We start from the raw sequence: 22,439 nt of genomic DNA, 5'->3' as shown, positions 1-22,439 counted from the left end.
GGGCAATAAGACCAGTTTTCCCACATATTAGGAATGCGCATTGCATAGTCTTGTACACATCCAAGAGCAGTCACAAACGTACGTTATAATGCAGTCAAGTGTGACTGATAACAACAAAGCTTGCACTGAACTTGATAGCTATTAACGACACTAATCTACATATCTACAACAATCGTCATTATCAATAAAACAAACCTATTATAGTGGAACCTGTGTTACGGTCACCTGGATTAAGCAGACACCTTTGCATAACGGCCATGGTCACGAGGTCCCAAATATTTTCCCATACAAATGTATGCATTTTGATCTGCATTAAGCGGTCACCTGTCTAATGGCGTATAACGGCCAACCAAGATTCACCTATGAATCACTGTATACATAACTTTCTCATTCGTATAGTGGTCGCTACCTTTTATGGTGACTTGTTAAGCAAATTGCCTGGCACCACGGCACCATTTCAATTAACGCGCAATTATCACACTGCCTGCCTTTCAGTGAATACTATATAATCTATCAGGCTTCATTGCTTAAACGTATTCAATAGCTATAACCAACATTCATACAAGCTCACCTTGCCCTTTCTGTACTAAAATATTACTGCATTGCGGTTGGCGCGAGCCTCTTAATATTAATTACTCATTTATAACGATCATAGCCACTAAAATGCTGCTGACCACCTTATGCAGGTTTTCTCTATAACAGCCACCTGTATATAAAGGCCAGATATATCTGGTCGCAAGGTGGCCATTATAGACAGGTTCCACTGTAATAAAAAGGTACACAAACTAGATGAATAAAAATGAAATGTTAACAGGGTAATAGCAAGAGCCTCTCTTATTATTAACTCTTGGTAATAGGGATCGCTGAAACAAGTTGATGTTGTGCTACTTCAAAAACCAGGTGCCATGCAGCAAACAAACCTGACTGGAATTAATTAACAGTGTACTAAACTGATATTGGGTAGTGCTAAAAGCCGGAACACAATGGAACTGAACCAATTAGGGCCCGTGCCTAGTAGAAAAATCGTCATAAACGGATTTGTACCGTTTCAGCTGCTACACAGTGACTAAAACTGTGCTAGAGTTAGTTTCCTTCTACTTATAGGCATGCTAGAAAACCATGCTCTGGAAGTTTCTATTTAAAGCCCATCATGTGGCATATTGTGTTCTTACCAATCTATCAAATTCTTTTTATCCTGATGTAGAATTACTTCCTTATCATTCCAAAAGGTAGTACTTTCATATTGTAGTTGTGTCCAAGCTAGAGCTGAGCGATAGTGCAACTATCACTATCACGATTTGATAGTAACTTTTATATCACGATAACGATAGTATCACGATAGTACTACTAGTTATCAAAGACACTCAACTTCACATAAATGACACACAAATAATCCAATTACACACCACGTATCTGGTTTTCTAACGCTATATTGGTAAATTGTTATGTATTACAGTTGTAATCTTTGTTGTGCATGCTCAACTGGACTTTCACAGTTTCCTCAACTTCAACACTATCATGTTTGCTGCTGTTATTCATGTTTGTGAGAGATGTTTTGATATATCGCGATAGTATGATTGCATACTATCATTATCACGATTGTTACTCACTATCACGATAATCGATAGATCGCAACTATCGCTCAGCTCTAGTCCAAGCCTTTAGTAACAGTGAAGAATGATTTACAAGAGTTAACCACAGTGTATGTTAGTGGCTGTGACTTAAATGTTTACAATGCTTACAAAATAATAGTTTAGCAGGTTAAATGATCGTTTTCCAGCATAGGTGATTACAAAACTTGACACATTCTTGCAGTGGGCATTAACTGAAACTTCAAGTGAGTGATTTCTAGTATGCCTACAAGGAGAAGAAAACTAACTCTAGCACAATTCTAGTTACTATGCGACAATTGGAAATGGCGTATAATCTGCAAAAACGATTTTTCAATTTGGCTCGCGTCCCGTTCCATTCCATTCTGTTCCAGCTTTTAGCACTACCTACTAATATTTATTTTGGGTATTGCTTTGTTCCTACATAAATTGAATCATAGTAATTTATATCTTATAATTGGTGAAATATTTTGCAATTCTGTAATCACATTGCTAAGCACTGCTAAAGAGGTGTACCTTGAACACACCACTTGGCATGGGTATATGGGTGTAAATCACAGATAATATACATGTTGCACATGGATTAGAAACACACATATAAAATGTGTTACGAATAGTATATATATAACTCCCTTGAAATCTCGTATAGCCCTCAACCCACTAATAATACCTTCTTAACTGTTTTATATGTAGTTTGTCTATAGCATTTTCTTACACAAATTCTATAGGCAAAGTCTTAAAGCTCCTCTTCATTTTCGTATGCACAGGCACACCCCTTTTCAACTTGAAGGAATTCATTATACCTGATAGCCTATATTGGAGGCCGGCTGTGTTGTTTTTCAGCTGTTTGACGTCTGTAGAGCCTATTGGGAAATTCCTTCATCTCATCCTTACAAGTATTTCAAAAAATTTGGAATTTATAACTAAAGTAGGGACCATAGCACATCAATAAAAAGTACTGAAACAAGCTGGAGTAGTGCATGATATTAAATCACAGCAAAACAATAAGTGTTATGCGCCACGCACCCCAGTTATATAAATTATTGTATGAAAAGTGAAGTATGGGTCATTCCGTGTCAAATCAACAAGGAATTTAGGGTCACCTCTCGGATTTTGACGAAACTTGGTGTGTTTGTACTACCTGTGGTGCTTATCACTCATGCAAATTTTTAGCCCCATACATTCCATAGTTTCTGATTTATGACCACAAATATTTTGAATATTTCATGAAAATTTGGTCCAACTCTTGTTACAAAATCAATTGCAACCTTGCACTGTGTAAATATTTGTAAACACAATTTTCAATGATGGAAGACTGTTGATTGACCTTTCCAGTGATCCCTAAATTATGGGATATCTACTTAATTATGGTTCAAAAGTACTTCATTGAAAACTTTAATCCCTTATATTTTGAAAAATGCTGCTTGAAATTTTTCGAATTCTTTTGTGAATAATGATTGGGTCATAGTCTATGTTTGATAAAATTTTTGTGGTGGGACCACAATGGGCTCAAGAGATATAATGAATTATGTTGTGGTATGCGGTGGAATTTGCCGTCTATTATTGCTGTATTGGAGTGTACACCTCCAATAACCACTCGCAACAAGGCCATGCCAAGTTTGTCTTACAGAGTGAAGGTGTCTAGGTGCATTGCAATCTGTATTAATGACCACCTGTATTGAAAGGCCATCTATGTGCTGCAGTTAAGTTATACTTCATTAATGTATAGCACCAAAGCATCAACCCTTTCTAGCAAATCCAAAAATGGTCCTTATTAGACAGGTTGACTATAAATTACTGATCTGACCACCATGTGTTCATGAACATCATGTAAATGTACTATCTCTTCACAAATACCTTCTTTATTAAGTTGAATACCACTGTAGTAGACTTAGCCATATTTAAGTTGCGTATGTGGCTACATAGATACATACAACAGAACTCCTCAGAAGGGATACCTGGATATCTTGATAACCAGGACACCTGTTTATACACTGTACTCCCACTCTAGTGGTGCACATACATTTAGACCAAGATACGTCTGTGGCTTCTGTAATATGAGCACTTTATTATGTTCCTAGCAATGGAGGGGTTTTACCATACATGCATTAATTGTACCTCAATATGTGAAATTAATTACTACATTACTTTACATTCATGACCACTTTGAAGATCAAGTCATAAACCCATGCACATACTCACATAGGACATGCTGACCACATACTTAACATTTGTCTGTACTGATCTTCAAAGCGTCAACCCAAAATACTTTGAAAAACCATTTTAGTAATTACAGTACTATAAATCACATATTGAGGTGCAAGCAAGTGTTAATATAAAAACTCTTGGTAAAAGTAATGCATCTACTGTATATAGTGTAACTCTTCTATTCCCTGGACCATTGATGAAGTGTTCATTTTTGAGAAACCACAGACTTGTCTTGGGCCCAAAATGTACGTACAATTATAAAGTAAGATCATGAGGCTATTAAGGTGCCCAGGTATCCTTTTTGAGGAGGTCTATTGTACCTATGCAGCCATGTACGTAACTTAAATAGTGTAGAGTAGGGATATGTATGTGAGTGCACTACGACAAGATTTTACTTAATAAATAAGGTATAACTGAAGAGATGGTACAACATTAATGTGTTTATGGACGCATGATAATCTCATTTATAGTCAACCTGTCTAATAAGGACCATTTTTGGATTTGCTAGAAAGGGCTGATGCTTTGGTGCTATACATTAATATCCAATTAAAGTATAAATTAGCTACAGCTTATAGATGGTCTTTCAATACAGGTGGTCATTAATACAGGTTGCAATGCACCTAGACACCTTCACTCTGTAAGACAAACTTGGCATGGCCTTGTTGTAAGTGGTTATTGGAGGTGTACACTCCAATACAGCAATAATAGACTGCAAATTCCACTGCATACCACAACATAATTCATTAAATCTCTTGAGCCCATTGTGGTCCCACCACAAAAATTTTATCAAACATAAACTATGACCCAATCATTATTCACAAAAGAATTTGAAAAATTTCAAGCAGCATTTTTCAAAATATAAAGGATTAAAGTTTTCAATGAAGTACTTTTGAACCATAATTAAGTAGATATCCCATAATTTAGGGATCACTGGAAAGGTCAATCAACAGTCTTCCATCACTGAAAAGTGTGTTTAAAAATATTTACACAGTACAAAGTTGCAGTTGATTTTGTAACTAGAGATGGACCAAATTTTCATGAAATATTCAAAATATTTGTGGTCATAAATCAGAAACTATGGAATGTATGGAGCTAAAAATTTGCATGAGTGATAAGCACCATAGGTACTACAAACACACCAAGTTTCATCAAAATCCGAGAGGTGACCCTAAATTCCTTGTTGATTTGACATGGAATGACCCGTATCCATTATGCTTCGTTGTTGGCTATGTTCAACCCGTTACACAGCAGTACGAATCAAAAACTGTTTTAAAAACACCTCTGCAATTAAAGTAGCCACTATGAAAACTACGGATGATTTTCGGTATGAAGGTAAGACATCACGTGCTACCACCAAATCAACACTTTTCGCTGTCAGCAAAGATGAATGAGATACAAAGGAGGACACTGGTAAGTCCATGAAGAATGCATTGTATGTACTGCGGTATGCCAAAAGGCACCTCTCTGGCCGAAGCAACATCAAACGGTGAAAAAATCAAGCCCATAGCCTTAGCCGTTATCGAGTTACGCTTGTCTGAAGGCATCAGGCAGTCAGTAGAAAATTCCATTCAATAAAATTTTTAAAAATTCTGTAGCAACTTGTTGAAAGCGTTTCGGGTCGATCTAAAAGCTCGTTTGGGCTTAGTTTTACCTAACTAAAATTGCCTCATCGTCGTCTGGGAAAACTAAGGCTGTTTTTGGGTGATGTTATTTATTGGGCCACGCCTACTCCTTTGTGGTCCCTACTATACAGTACTATCGTAGTGTATGATAAAACTCTTTTCACTCGTATTTCAAACCGGCATGTATTAATGCCTCAAACAAAAGCTTACCTTCCTGAAGTTTAATCTATATGGCCTTTATTTCTCACATAAAAGCTATTTTTGGCGAAAATATTTTTGCTCACGTGGGTGCGAAAAGACAAAAACAAATACACATACACACACACTTTTTGAGAAACAATTTCAGTAAACCAGGTGCATGCCCATAGCCAGCCAAAAGACCGGCTGTGGGCACATACGTGCCTGGTTTAAAGTCATGAAGGGTGGTAATGTAAACTACAAATCCCTATTTTGAATCATGGAGCATGTAACTAAAATTTTATCTATAGCATTACATGACAGTGCTAGATTTAAAAGAATAATACCAGTTTTTCAATGATAATGTAACATTTTTATTGGTTTATTGGTAGTATAGTGAAACCTGTCAATTATGGTCATCTTGGGCCACAATTTCCTGATCTTATTAATGCAACATCAATTTAATTAGTTTCAGTAGACCTACTGTTAACATTGTTCACTTTTCATCAATTGATGATAAAACTAAAATACACCTTGATCAGTAAAATCAAGTCATTTCGTTGAGACCACGTCCCCAGTTTAAAATTCTTTGTCCCTTTTACACGTTCGTTTCTTTAACTTGGGAACTTTCTTCTAGAAAAGATCCACTGTATTCAAGAGTGTGGGCATGTATTTGCTGCTAGACACTACTTTAGTACAATATTTATATATAGTGAGTGTTTAGTCTCACTATCACTGGACAAAATGCATTAAATGAAAATGTAAACAAATTTGATGCTTACGTACACCTTCTGTGCTGGATTTACCTTTTTGTAGGTGCCCCATTTTCACGATCCATAAGTTTCCATTTCTTAGACCAAACAGTGCCGCGGCGTTTTGGCCTCCTCTGTGTAACACACCTGGCACCTACTGTACACAGTTGAGTGTAGCACTGTCTTCAGGATAAGAGCCCTATTGGTGACAATGTAAACTATTAATTCAATTCTCAGTAAACATACCTGGATCCATCAGGTGCAACTACATATTCGAGCGTAGAGCTGTCTTCACTACATGCAGGATAAAAGTCTTGACTACTCCTATTGGTGACAATTAAACTAATGATCAAGTTCTTGGTGTACAGTAACTTACCTGGGTCCATTTGATGCACCTACACATTTGAGTGTAGTGTTACGTATGAATCTTTGCTACTGGCAGAATGAGAGCCTTGATCACTCCTACTGGTAACAGTGTAAACTAATGATTAAGTTCTCAGTTAACAGTAACATACCTGAGTCCATTAGGCACATCTGTTAATAGCTTAGTAATTACACTTAAATTTCTTTTTGTTCCCAGAATTGTACAATACTTTCTCTTTCTTTCTATACTCTGGCATACCACATTGCAAAGCTGCAGTTGTTATTTTCTGACACAGACTCATCATCCTGTTAAGCTTTTGACTACAAGACAAAGTAGGAAATACTTTTAAATGTGGTAATCTGCACATCAGGTACCTGAACATTACTTTCCTTTTGACTTACGTATGTCTATGGACAGTTGATACTGTTTTATCCAACACTGTCGTACCATATTAGGTTGAAATAGTGGTAAAGGCAAAAGACAGCTTGCAGCAACAATGTGACAGCACGGCATGAACATGGTTAGCAAGTGCATGTACTGTCATCACCAGGGTTGACATTGTATACTGTTTCATTTGGATTTGTGATCCCTTCTCATGGGAAAATAACATATTGACTGATGCAGCAAGTTTCATTTGCTCAGAGAGTACAACCACCATTCCTTAAATCATCAACTGCAGTATGAAACTATTGAATAGAGTTAAACTGAATGCCACTTACATGATCCATGCTTGGTTCTGTCGAAAGTGCATAACATGTACATAGTGTTGCGGCGTGCTTTCACATGAGTATGCACTCCTAAGACATTAGCAATTAGCTGGGGCAAAACCATGATCAGTGTCAACATGAATATTGTGGTGCCAATTACCAATGGTATTCTATGCCTCACTGTGGCCACTTTAACACACATAATTTTTTCCTGGGGTGACCAGCACAACTTGCCACCACCCCCTGTACTAGATGGTAAAGTTCTGAATGCAAACTAAAGATTAAGCTAATGTGAAGGACACACTTGAACTTCAGATGTTGTGAGGTCAAGTTCCCAATCACCACTGGGTTGCCATGGTTGGATTGAGCTCCACACAAGCAAGTAATCGTAAAAGAGAAAAGCTAATATCAAGACATCACCACGCTATAAGGCTGTTCCTTCTTCATAGAAAGCAAATAAGTGACTTCTTTGTAAACAGCAGTAACAGCACTGCCAATTCCCCATAAACACAAAAGGAGTGAATGAACCCATTCCCACATCATGAAGTTGCTGCTCATACCATCGCTGTTTCTCCCACTCCAATTGTCTGTAAAGGGAAGCAAAAATCCTAGTCCGCACTGTCCTGAAACTGCTGAAACTGATAGGTGACATGGCACTGCACGTAAGGCCACCCATAATTATAAATAGGGTCAGTGTAAATAGACACTCCATTTTCAAAAAGTGCGCATCACTTCCTTGTTTGATTTGTATGAAAGTTGAACAACTGAAAATGTGCTGTATGATGCTTCTACCAGTCTCTAAATTTCAAGTAAATCGACTGAAGCACACAAGTTAAAGCAATTTTTCTAAATTTTGCAAAGAGAAAGAATAACAAGAAAAATGCAAAGAGAATAACAATTTTACCACAATCTTACTCTGAAGCGATATTGATTGGCATTGCTTTGAGGATGCACATAAATCATGACATTGCTTCAGGTGTTATTGTCCCAAATCACCACAAACGTTCAGGGCACAGAAAGGTGACAAGGCAAACAAATTGCTAAAGAACATACCACCTTGGTCACTGAAATACAGAAGTCAACATTTCCTCAAGACACAGAAAATGGCACAGCTACTCCCTCAGAAGGTGGAACCATTACTCAAGACACAAAAAGCGGCACCACTGCATAAAAGTTATTTGGAAGATTGTTTGCACAAGCACAATATTAGTAATACATACAATCCTTAAAGGGATACAACCTTACTCCTGATAACATGTACTAGAACATCTATCAGGATTTCTGAGATGAAACGACTGCACAAATTTTACATAGTAATCCTGGACAGTGTCAAAGTTTGTATAACAGAATAAGGACTGCCATCGGCTTAAAGTTTTCCTTAGTAATCCATATGATAATATTGCTAGCAAAGTACTTGGTGACCTCAGTAGAGGTTTTAAAGAATATGGAGAGCATTGAGAGTGAGTAATAAAACGTATGCAGTGAGCTCATATGCAACAGATAATCATGCAACAAATTATTTGAAACTTTTAAAGGCCACCAAAGATTCCAAACAGAATTAGAAGTACATGACATCATCAACCTCATAGCAGTGAAACATGACTTTTCCTGTTTCTGATGAGTTATTGAACATTTGCAGTAAAAAGTTCAAATGCACAATTGCTATTTGGAAGACTATTCGTACAGGCACAATATTACATGTACAATCCTTAAAGGGATATACCCTTACTGCTGATAACATGTACCAGAACACCTATCAGGATTTCTGAGCTGAAACGACTGCACAAATTTTACATAGCAATTCTGGACAGCATCGAAGTTTGCATAACAGAATAAGGACTGGCATTGACTTTAAAGTTTTCCTTAGTGATCCATATGATAATGTTGCTAGCAAAGTACTTGGTGACCTCAGTAGAGGTTTTAAAACATATGGAGAGTGTAGAGTGAGTAATAAAACGTATGCAGTGAGCTCATACGTAATAGTAATTATGTAACAAATTACTTTTTCAAAGTCTTCAAGGCCATCAAAAATTCTGAACAGAAATATCAGTTAGACATGCTAGAAGTACATGGCATCAACCTCATAGTAGTGAAACGCTTGACTTTTTGCAAGTTCCTGTCTCCAATGAGTTATTGAACTTATGCAGTAAATGCACAATTGCTATTTGGAAGAATATTCGTACAGGCACAATATTACATGTACAATCCTTAAAGGGATATACTCTTACTACAGATATATGTACTAGAACACCTATCAGGATTATATAGATGTTATTGGAGATGAAACGACTGCACAAATTGTACATAGCAATCCTACACAGTGAAAAGTTTGTATAACAGAATGAGGACTGCCAATAAAAGCATTCCATGTTGTTAGTAATCCATATGATAATGTTGCTAGCAAAGTACTTTGTAATCTCAGTAGAGGTTATAAAAAATGGAGTGTAGAATGAGTAATAAAACATATGTAGTGAGCTCATACATAGTTATGTAACAAATTTATAGCTTCCAGGCCATCAAAAATTCCAAACAGAACACAAATTTGATGTGCTAGAAGTACATGGTATTGACCTCATAGCAAACTCAAAGAAAAGTATTAGTGAAATGTTTGACATTATGGATGTTCCTGTTTCTGATGAGTCGTTACACATTAGCAGTAAAACAGTGCAAATTGCACAATTGCTATTTGGAAGAATAATCGTACAGACACAATATTACACATACAATCCTTAAAGGGATACACCCTTACTGCTGATAACATGTACTAGCCAATCAGAAGCAATATATGTGTAGCAATTGCAGCCACAAACAAAAATTAAAATTTACGACCGGCTTTCAGTGTATGCGGTTGCTAGGCAGCAGCTAGATAATTTTAACTCAACTATTCTAAAGAACATGCAGTATACCAGCTTGTGTAGTTTCAAAGCAATAGCATTTTCTACTGTAGAGAAATGAAATCATCTATTATAAAAATGCAAGATGGAAATCCATGGGTGCATGGTGGCACTATTGTATTTTGTGGAAACTGCCAGATACTTTGATGAAATGAAATACATTTAAGCAGACAGTGAGATACATTTGTTATAGATTACACCACTGACTATAAATCAAAACAAACTATAATAATTAATCTCCTTCCTTTGGAACAACAAACAAGATTTCTGAGATGAAACGACTGCTCAAATTTTACATAGCAATCCTGGACAGCATCGAAGTTTGTATAACAGACTGCTATTGGCTTAAAGCTTTCCTTAGTAATCCATATGATAATGTTGCTAGCAAAGTACTTTGTGACCACAGTAGAGGTTATAAAAATGGAGTGTAGAGTGAGTAATGAAACATATACAGTGAGCTCACACATAGTTATGTAACAATTTTATAGCAAAGGCTTTCAGGCCATCAAAAATTCCAAACAGAATACAAACTTGATGTGCTAGAAGTACATGACAGTGACCTCATAGCAAATTCAAAGAAAAGTATTAGTGAAATGTTTGACATTATGGATGTTCCTGTTTCTGATGAGTTATTGAACATTTGCAGTAAAAAAGTCCAAATGTACAATTGCTATTTGGAAGAATATTCGTACAGGCACAATATTACACGTACAATCCTTAAAGGGATATACCCTTACTACGGATATGTGTACTAGAACACCTATCAGGATTATATAGATGTTATTGGCGATGAAACGACTGCACAAATTTTACATAGTAATCCTGGACAGTGTCGAAGTTTGCATAACAGAATAAGGACTGCAATCGGCTTAAAAATTTTCCTTAGTAATCCATATGATAATATTGCTAGCAAAGTACTTCGTGGCCTCAGTAGAGGTTTTAAAGTATATGGAGAGCATTGAGAGTGAGCAATAAAACGTATGTAGTGAGCTCATATGCAACAGATAATCATGCAACAAATTATTTGAAACTTTTTAAGACCACCAAAGATCCCAAACAATATAAGCTAGAAGTACATGGCATTGACCTCATAGCAGTGAAACATGACTTTTCCTGTTTCTGATGAGTTATTGAACATTTGCAGTAAAAAGTTCAAATGCACAATTGCTATTTGGAAGACTATTCATACAGGCACAATATTACACATACAGTCCTTACAGAGATATACCCTTACTGCTGATAACATGTACCAGAACACCTATCAGGATTTCTGAGATGAAACGACTGCACAAATTTTACATAGTAATCCTGGACAGTGTCAAAGTTTGTATAACAGAATAAGGACTGCCATCGGCTTAAAGTTTTCCTTAGTAATCCATATGATAATATTGCTAGCAAAGTACTTGGTGACCTCAGTAGAGGTTTTAAAGAATATGGAGAGCATTGAGAGTGAGTAATAAAACGTATGCAGTGAGCTCATATGCAACAGATAATCATGCAACAAATTATTTGAAACTTTTTAAGGCCACCAAAGATTCCAAACAGAATTAGAAGTACATGACATCATCAACCTCATAGCAGTGAAACATGACTTTTCCTGTTTCTGATGAGTTATTGAACATTTGCAGTAAAAAGTTCAAATGCACAATTGCTATTTGGAAGACTATTCGTACAGGCACAATATTACATGTACAATCCTTAAAGGGATATACCCTTACTGCTGATAACATGTACCAGAACACCTATCAGGATTTCTGAGCTGAAACGACTGCACAAATTTTACATAGCAATCCTGGACAGCATCGAAGTTTGTATAACAGAATAAGGACTGGCATTGACTTTAAAGTTTTCCTTAGTGATCCATATGATAATGTTGCTAGCAAAGTACTTGGTGACCTCAGTAGAGGTTTTAAAACATATGGAGAGTGTAGAGTGAGTAATAAAACGTATGCAGTGAGCTCATACGTAATAGTAATTATGTAACAAATTACTTTTTCAAAGTCTTCAAGGCCATCAAAAATTCCAAACAGAAATATCAGCTAGACATGCTAGAAAGTACATGGCATCAACCTCATAGCAGTGAAACGCTTGACTTTTTGCAAGTTCCTGTCTCCATTGACTTATTGAACCAGGAGCCCATAACTGCTCCAAGGCACAAAGGAATGTTTAACATCTGTTAATAAATAGTCTCTGTACACTATTGGTGAAATTTTTCTTTGTCACCATTGACTCACCATCAACCCCTTTTAGGGATAGTCATAAATTGAGTTAACGCATTGACATAGTTTCGTGGATTACTGAGTTATACAGCTGGTGGCCATGACAGAGCACGCAAAACCTGGACACTTACACAAATGCAAAATTATGTTTATTGCTCAGCAGTTGAAGAAGCTTAATCTGGAAATAATGGAGACTTTTGTAAAAAAGCAGGTTGATGAAACTGAATTCCATGTGAAAAGTTATCTGGCTAGACAGGCATTATGGATACACCTTAACGATGTTGGAATTGGAAACCTGCTCAAGCATTTTCAAAAATTATTCTGTGAGCTGCTTTTAAAATGCACCAAAGGAGGAGATCACTGTGCTCGGCTTTTAGCAGCATGGTAACAGGAAATTGGTTGTGTGACATGCAAGGCCTTGGAAACACCAACTACTAAGAATTTGTGGGAATCCACTTCTAAATACCAAGAAGAAATCACAACTATTGATAGAATTGCTATTGTTGCTGCTATTGTTACAGCATGCTACACATTCATTAAACATCAGTACAGTACTTCATGTATATTATGTAGATTGCACATTTGCAATTGAATTGGAGGATGACACAGCATAATGCAGTCGACACGTGTGGGAATATTTGAAACTGATGATGATGCAGCACTTTACCGATTATTAGGATTTTCATTACACATTGGAATAACATTCAAAAAAAAAGCACTGTACGGAAAGATACGTAGAAGGTTTTGTTTAAGTAAAAGGAAAAGATATGGCACTGAATTGGATATCCTCAAGCAATTGATTGGAACAGACAAATCTACAATACCAGCTGTGTTAGGATATCAAGATCGTGGGAAATTGACATTTCCCCAAATTGACATTTCCCCAAATTGACATTTCCCCATAAGGTTCTTCTTCCTTTCATGCAAAAGTGCTCAGTGGCCATCAAGCAGCATTTAAACTGTAAGCAATAAAAAAAAAAAAACAGGGAAAAAACGTTGTATTAAATGCAAAAGGTCATGTGCTTACCGATAAGAATATGATAGAAGAACTGGATAATATTGTACCGTTTGTTGTGGATCGACTCCATCTTCAATTGTTTCAACTGTTTACAAAGACATGACCAGGAGGGTGATAAATACAATGGCAAACAGCCTGTTACACAGCCCCTTGGAAAGAACAGCCAAAAATAATGGGGTACATGCTGAAATGGCACTAAGGGACAGGCTAAAAGCATATGCCCTAGATAAGCAAACTAGTATAAATTATAGTTACTGTCAAAAGCTACTGTATACTGCTTGACAGCTATACTCAAGTGTAAATTTTAAGATTAAATATGTTGATAAGCTCCTGCTTAGATGTATAAGTATGGGAATGATGAAGACGATATTGTAACTGTTCGTGTGCATGTACTGAGTTATAAGGCTGAATCAATAATTTTGGCTCTAGCATATGGCTTTTTTTGCAAAGCGTTCTTCTAACATACAACGGAGCACTCTTATAGTCGCTCTTGTGTCTTTTCAGAGCACAATGAATGGTAGCCCTAGTGATCACAGCACTCCTTGCAGTGGCATAGTTACAAGAAGATAAATGGTCACATGTTGCATGTTTAACTAAAGTCTCAAAAGCACTGCCATTTAATCGGACAGGGTTGATGGTATATCCTGGATGTGCTGTCAAGAAATCATTGCATCAACTTCAGTATATCCCAAGTTTGCCACGACAAAAAAAAGCTTCCCGGATTGTTGGTTATTTTATATCACAAATGTGAGATATATAGCTTATAGAGTAAACCAAATAAACCTGATGTCCAGTACCTTCTAAAAGTTTAGCATTGAGCCATCTACAAAAAAAATCCAAATCCTTCCTCCATGTTAGTAAGTATGGGACATGATGCTGTAGTATCCTTGATGAATGCCCCCTTTCCAAGAATACCTCTTTCAAACAGTTTATTAAAAGTTTTCAAATAAGCAACAGTCATTTTTATGGACTGTGCGTATGCTTCATCTGATGGTGGCAACCCAGATACATGCTCCTCCAATTCTGATATGACATACATAGTCTTGCTAAAAATCAAATAGCATATAACGTATATATACATGTATATACTAATTTTTCTTTCCATGAAATGTAAAAGAGTATGTACCTTGGCTGGGTTTACATTTAACCTTGTCCAAGGATCTCTGTAAACAAAGTTTTCCTTTAGGCCAGATACCCGTGGCAATTGATAATTCTTCCGTTGTACCTCTTTGTGCAGCATATCTTCAATTGGTTTCCATCCGAACAATATTCCATCTTTCTCAAATTTATTGGACCCATCACAGCGTGATGAATACAAAGCAGCAATCAGATTCTTCAACTGCAAGAACACAACATAAGCATGCACACTATTCAAAGTATATGTATAGTACATATGCATGCTTTGTACCATGTATTTAAGATCACTTATGGGTAGATTAAGTCCAAGATGATGTAAAGGACAATTACTACTATGATACAGTAACTTAATCAGATTTCACATGCATACTTGGTAAAATATTTAACTATCCATCTTCTTGTTTTAGTACCTAACTACAGTGTATGATATTAATTTTATTGCACGCATAGTCCAAGTAAACCTTATGAACTCTGGCTTCATTAGGATATACAAATAATATGAAATATTTTACTATGCGACAAGAACACAACGACACCATAATAGCAAATGAGATTATATGTACATGATATCATGACAATATATAGATTATATAATATATGATATAGAGAGGATGAGTTTGGAGATGAATAACGGGCAACTGAGTAAATCATAGGGTGGGCAGTAAGCTCTTCCATAAACAGGGTAGATGAATGAGCATAGCATTTGCGACTTAACAAGTGATGGTAGTTAACTGCTGACACGTCAAATTGCAGCAATTGATCACTAGCAACCAAAATGACAGACAAAGCTACTGTATGTCATGTCATGAACATTAATATTGGCATAAATTGATAAAGCATTACAGCTACATAACTAGCACCTAATTCACCTGCCATCAATCCTCAGTCACCACCTAACTAAAACAAATAAATAAGTTAAATCCCAGTGCGTGGGAGTGTCAAAGCGCTGCGCTGGGTTATAACTACCATACAGCTAGACAGAGCAGCGCTGCTACTGTACGATATATTAGTTATCATCCAGAGATAACTGTCTTATCACCCTGTTGGGAGCCATTCAGTCTTGTTTGCGACATCATAATGGTATTGTTCACCAATGGAACAAAAGCCATATAAGGAAATATTGATACAAAACACACCAGTACAGCACTTAAACCAGCTAATCTTACAAGAAAACTGTTAATCCTTTACACAGTAACACTACAAATTACCAATACGATAGTTTAATAAATGTCAAGAACAGTCTGTGCCAATTTTCACTCCAACAATCAGTCCCAACGGTCACTATGATAAGGCCTAATGTATTTCGCGGACTGGACTCACGGATTGGACTCGGGGACTGGACTCACGCACTGAGCTGGAAACAGTTTTTAAACAATAATTCAGACATTATCCATCTCTTGCAACACTAAAGACACCACTATCGAGCTACAACTGCTAATACTGCTCTTCCTTACAAGTCAACAAACTAGCGCATGCACTAATTAATTAGAATACACTTACGATGCCCGAGTACTAGCAGTGATAAAATGTGATAGAGGCCGTTGTTGTAGCTTAGATGTTTTTCCTTTGTTGCTCCAGTACTTAGGACTAGTGTTAGGGCTGTAGTGATGAGCCAGTTTATTTGCATAGCCCCATCACCTCGCCGGGCGGTGCCATCTACAGCTACCCTGCTAAGAATTGTTACTGACTCATCTCTACAACCCTAGCACTAGTGCCAAAACAATAAAGGAAAACATCTATGCTACAACAATAGCCTCTATCACGCTTTATCACTGCCAGTACTCGTGTATTGTAAGTGTATTCTAATTAATTAGTGCATGCGCTAGTTTGTAGACTTGTAAGGAAGAGCAGTATCAGTAGTTGTAGCTCGATAGTGGGGTCTCCAGTGTTGCAAGAGATGGATAATGTCTGGATTATTGTTTAAAAACTGTTTCCAGCTCAGTGCGTGAGTCCAGTCCGCGAGTCCAGTCCGCGAAATACATTAGGCCCTATGATAAAGAACTAACTCCTTTTGATAACCTCTAGCTTCATTGTTCTATCTCGGACTACAGTAGCCACTTGTTGGTATTTTTTCTCTTGCACGCCATGCAACACCATCATATCAACTGATGAAGGCGAATCGTACCTGGAACTACTGCTTTGTAATACCGCCCTTCCCTGCAGTTTACAGGCAGTATGCAGGGTCTCTATTGTAGCTACGAAGTTGAACATGCACACAATTCGGATGAAATCTTGAGCACAGTGACAGGAACTCAAACCGGAACTTAATTTACTATTTGTAAACTTCCGCGCACTGGGATATAAAATAGTTATATCCTGTATACCCAGATGATAACATTGTTATTACACTTGTCCTCGGCTCCATCTCAGATTTGCGTAATAACAATGATATCACCCTCATAACAGGATATAACTATAACCAGAGTTGGGGGTAATGCATTACAAATGTAACGCGTTACGTAATAATATTACTTTTACAGTAACGAGTAATATAACATGTTACATGACAACGTAGCGAGTAATATGTAACGGATATTACATCCAGAAATTGTAACGAATGTAATGCGTTACTTCCTTTTAAGGAGCATTGTATCCAGGCACGTGATTGCATTTTGGGTCCAGACAAGACTGGAGATAGCATTATAGGCATGGACAAAGAATGATAGTGTATGGGGAGTGCCCTTGAGGCCAAGATACAACAACAAAGTATGCATTTGTGGCTGAACTACACCAGAGAAACACGTGTCTCGCTCATGTCACTTGTAGTTGTAGGCTGGTAACTTGTATTTAGAAGATTGGACTTACTTTATAGTTTGTGACAAACAAATGTAATATGTAATATTATTACTAGTAACAGCCCTCAGAGTAGCGGGTAATGTGTAACTTGTTACTTTTTTCAGTAAGTAATATGTAACTGTAGTGCACTACATCGCGTAAAAGTAACAAGTAATATGTAACTAGTTACATTTTTAGTGTAACGACCCCAACTCTGAAGTTGTGCAATAACAAAATGCAAACCTTATATAAATATACAGTGTACAAGCAGCCATATGTGCACATATCAAACGGTACAGTCGTACTGTTTAAGTAGGGACTGTAGTGAATGTTTCGCGCACCATCCAAAATTGCGCCTTTAAAAATCATCCTATAGACATTGTATGCGGCGAAAACTACCTTTACAGAATAGTACCAGTCCATATAATACATAAAACAGCATTAAATACAACAAAACACTTACAGGTGGCTGGATATAAAAATTTTAAAAATCGCCAAAAACTCCAATTTTAGTATCACTGCCTGACTGCCTCACTCACTGACCACAGTTGCAAGTCTAGAGCCCAAACGAAGCAGTGCACAGTCACCATTTTACGCTACAACAACAAACTCACTGGTGGGATGCGCCTTTTGGGGTTCCGACGAGTGTACGCCCTGTGTGCTTTGCTTTGTCTTTTCTTTTATCTTCAATCAGGCTGCTTGTCTTCTTCATCCAACGAAACCATATTGAGACGTTAATTTTCCATATCAACACTTTCTTTAAGCAGCATAATAGACGCCACAAAATTATTTAAGGTGCTTAGAGTACACTACTGTATGGAGGTACCGGTACTCCACGATAGGTCACAAGATCACGCCCATTCTTTATTCTACGTATATCGATCTATCGATTGAGACCACGCCCCTTTTATGCTAGCTGTATTTGTGACCACACACCTTCACGTTGGTAGGCTGATTCGAGATACTCTAGTCTAATAATTGATCGAAACCACAATGAACACACCCTTTTTGGGCAAGCACACATCTTTTGCAGGCTGACTTGAGATACTCTAATACAGCAGTAACCCTAATAGAACAGTCACACGTTTATAGCTAGTTGTATGCTTTAACAAAACTAAACAAACTAGTATTAATATTTATGCATCATAGTCTAATCCACCTTTGCTGCAGTCCAGTTTCATACTTAACCATGCTTACTTATAGGGAATGCATGGGAATGTCTGTAGATATACCTGGAGCCACACTCATTTTCAGAAAGGTCTGTTGAAGTCTGCAGGCATGCACTAAGCCACACCTACCTGTGTTTTATTATCTGTAGACTTACATGACCACTAACCAATCGTGAATTAACTTACCTACCCTAGCTGGTGGAGCACCAAAACTATTGCTCTCAACGTACACCTTGGTTTAAAACCAGATAAGATCAGGGTCAGTTCAGATCAGTGGGTCGTCCAGGTCAGCAGTAGTGACCCAGTTTCAACCCTGATACAGCCGTACGTACATACACACTTACCACAACACAACCTAAACAGGTAGCTAAACGGATTATCAAAATATACGTTGCTGCCTAAAAACCACTCTTACAAACTCTCCAAATTAAGGACACAATAGAAAAATAGGCCAGTCTTTCCTCTACAGTTTTATCTCAAAATTCTGGGTACCAAAGTGTCCACAATAGAAACATTCTGCTGTAGCTATGTAGCAAAAGGAGGTATATAAATTACTAGTTGGTTAGCCAATCCATATCATTGATATGATGTACACCTACTGCAAACAGACATTCAAAATGTCATGTTCACTTTATCACTTAGTCGCTCATAAATTATTGACACAATACACCTTACAAAATGTGGGAGACTCACCGCTACTGTTGTTTCTTTGAACAAGAATTTCACTCCCATTGCTCTAGTCACTCACAGCACCCAGCTAAACCAGGTATAAATTGTACCAGGACATAGCTGGGGGAAAAAAGCAGTCATTCACTGGCTGATGCTGTCTTACCTAAATAAATAAAATAAAGTAGTATTAAAAATTACTTCACAGAAACGTATTTACAAGTGTCTAAACATTAACAGAGATAGAAAATGCAGCGGACACAGTAGGAATACATTTAAAACTTTAGTTCACAAAGCACGTATGTAAGACCAGATCGTGTCATGCATGAATGGCTTTTAACACATTTTACAATCCAGTCAGTGGTGAAAAATATGACAAATGGACACATAACTCAATGTAAATGTGTGTAGGATTCTATCCACACTATACATGTATGGGAGCCAAGTGTGTGAACAGAACAAAACAATGGATGTCAACTACGTACACTGAGTCGATCAACATTTTTAGTTTTAATATACACACACACACACACACACACTCACACACGCGCATGCACACACACACATACACACATGCACTGCAATTCTTTACAGAAATACATGTGTGTTTACAAAATAGTTTTGTTCAACTACAATTCAATACGATAGATTGTATGTATATACTACAGTATAGCATTATAAAATTACTACTTGCAGCATATTTTACAATGTATATATGTAATGGTAATTGTGTTGTCTACTCCCTTTTACGGTTGCTAAACAGTTGCTACAGACACTGTCAGACAAGCAATCTAGTGTATGTGTCTACACATATAAACATGACCCTGCTCCCCAGCAAACACTGTATAGAGGGAAACTTTGGCAGGGAAAATCTTTGGTGTATTTGGCGATTTGCTACAGCGTTTAACCCGCAAATTACTCGTAGCACCTCAGATTAGCATCTTTATAGCTAAACATATTGAGCTTAAATTCGCCAAACTTTATTTCGTTAAATGTAATTTAGCTTGCTATTTGCCTGAGTTTACCCCTGCCAAAGTTTTCCTCTATACAGTATGACTCACATGCATACACTATTGACATAACTCACATAAGAATTTTGGTGCTTGACGCAATCATAGACCCATCATGTCCAACGCATGGTAACAGTTGTTTCTATATGTCAAATCATTGCATAATACAAAAAGGATAAAACTAAATTAGACGGAGTTCAAACTTACATAGCTAGCACCTCTGACACGCCTACTCAAAATAGGAACAAAACTCCTGACTTTTTATTAACCGGGTGGCTACGTTAGGAAAGTAGCTTTTAATATTGAAGCACACACAGTAAGAATTATACAATTGGCCAACAGTTATACACACTGAAATATGTTAAATAGCTATATCTAATAACAGAAACACTGATTTGCACAGTCATACTTACAGGGGCTGCAAGGCACAAACATTGATATCTGCACACTGATTTGCTTGAAACACTGCTTTGCTCCTTGGGGTGCTTATGGGCTTCTGGTACTCGCTAAGTACCATCGCATAGCTGCATCTGTTAATACATTTTTAAGAAAGTACACCCATACAATTATCCAAACACACACCAAAGCCACAATCATAATCTTAAGCCAGTACTCCTTGCATTGTCACAGTAAGTACACCGTATAGTGTTGTCTGGTTTTTATATCACACACGCATGTACACACACACACACACATACACACACACACACACACACACACACACACACACACACACACACACACACACACACACTGCCATACATATTACTACAACTACATTCGTACATGTACAATGTAAATTAGAGAAAAATTATGGCAAACTCCAATTACGCCACATGACACAGACTCTGTTAGGTATCATAAAAAATAACACTTATAAAAAAAGTATTATGGTCAGACCAATCTGCGTACATAAACTTCAATCTAGTCAATATGTCTACAGTGGACTCAGAATTCAAAATACCTAGAAATTTTGATTCATCTAATGACCTCACGTGTTGAACTAATTGAACATTGACACCTCCTCTATCATACATCCACACCAGTGTGTCCCAGGGCCCTTACGGGTCTTCTCGCATTGCTTTCCTATCTGTTACACAAGGTTTAACACATGGAAAAACGTTTGGTTGTGTAATCGAATGCCATGGTGACCAACCTCTTCTGGATGCTTCCTCAGTTGACACCATGCAGCCCCCCACTTAAAGGTGACAAAGTGAGAACAGTTTCTTGCACAACAACAACAACTGGGTATTAATGCTGGAGAAACATTGCCTCACTATTACCAGGCTGGTGCTTTTGGCATGTGCAAGCTGTATTAATTACGTAGTTACAGGGACATGCCCTATCCATGTGCATACTCAATGAGTCACTGTAGACAATCTTCCTGTGATGGTACCAGCACTGCTTATCTCAGAGGTGAAGATGTTGGCATCCAAAGTCCCACCTGACTCTCATGCATTACCACTTAAGACCTGCGATACACTTGCTAAATGGATGGATGCGCACTACAGACATCACTATGTACACAAAACAGACAACAATTCAGGTTGCAGATGCCCAGGCTACTACTATATTTGAACCCAGAATACAACCTAGTCTTGCGTGGCCAGACCACTACTTTTTGTGTGGGCATTGGGAAAAGTAGGGTCTGGTACACCTGCATTAAGAATTCTGTGTAACGTTCCACTGCAGTCAAGGTGAATGTTGATTGCTGCTGATTGGCGAAGCCCTAAACTTCTTAGGCATCATGCACGCCCTTCAGCTACAGTGGTACGCAACGATCAGGCTGCACTTTTAACAGGTCTAAGAAGTTTAGGGCAGCAGCAATCAACATTCACCCTGACTGCAGTGGAACTTTATACAGAATTCTTAATGCAGGTGTACCAGACCCTACTTTTCTAAACGCCCACACAAAAGAAAAGTAGTGGTCTGGCTACGCGAGACTAGAATACAACCATGGTGTGTGCACTGACACATGAAATAACTTACTTCCAATCTACTGTCTGATGACCAGGAAAGCAGCCCTTGACATAGACCCATGGAAACAAACGTTTGAAAGCAGAGGTAGCCCCACAATATTAAAGAGTATTAACCTGTATATCTATGGATGA

The 22,439-nt window shown here is 37.5% G+C and overlaps 1 protein-coding gene across 7 annotated transcripts in view; it reads right to left on the bottom strand.

Annotated features, from left to right (window-relative positions):
- The window catches only part of LOC136255742 (uncharacterized), a 41,209-nt gene that overhangs the window by 17,524 nt on the left and 1,246 nt on the right, over nucleotides 1–22,439 (bottom strand). The window contains exons 2-9 of one of the 7 annotated variants that reach the window (XR_010701077.1): nucleotides 20,742–22,421; nucleotides 20,406–20,470; nucleotides 19,346–19,484; nucleotides 7,135–14,910; nucleotides 6,885–7,053; nucleotides 6,746–6,831; nucleotides 6,616–6,693; nucleotides 6,424–6,568 (exon numbers count right to left, since the gene is read on the bottom strand). Coding sequence is in view for 1 of the 7 variants with exons in the window: in XM_066048623.1 (XP_065904695.1) it covers nucleotides 14,555–14,617; nucleotides 14,698–14,910; nucleotides 19,346–19,384 (315 nt within the window). In the remaining 6 variants the exon portion in view is untranslated. Of the gene's footprint in view, nucleotides 1–6,423; nucleotides 6,569–6,615; nucleotides 6,694–6,745; nucleotides 6,835–6,884; nucleotides 14,911–19,345; nucleotides 19,485–20,405; nucleotides 20,471–20,741; nucleotides 22,422–22,439 lie in introns of all 7 variants that reach the window. The other 6 variants (XR_010701072.1, XR_010701073.1, XR_010701074.1 and 3 more) reach the window with 6 other exon arrangements.

The sequence above is a fragment of the Dysidea avara genome, chromosome 5 (assembly GCF_963678975.1).
Source record: "Dysidea avara chromosome 5, odDysAvar1.4, whole genome shotgun sequence".
In the NCBI taxonomy this organism is placed as follows: domain Eukaryota; kingdom Metazoa; phylum Porifera; class Demospongiae; order Dictyoceratida; family Dysideidae; genus Dysidea; species Dysidea avara.
The sequence above is the reverse complement of the archived record's forward strand: the minus strand, read 5'-3'. Positions and strand labels throughout refer to the sequence as shown.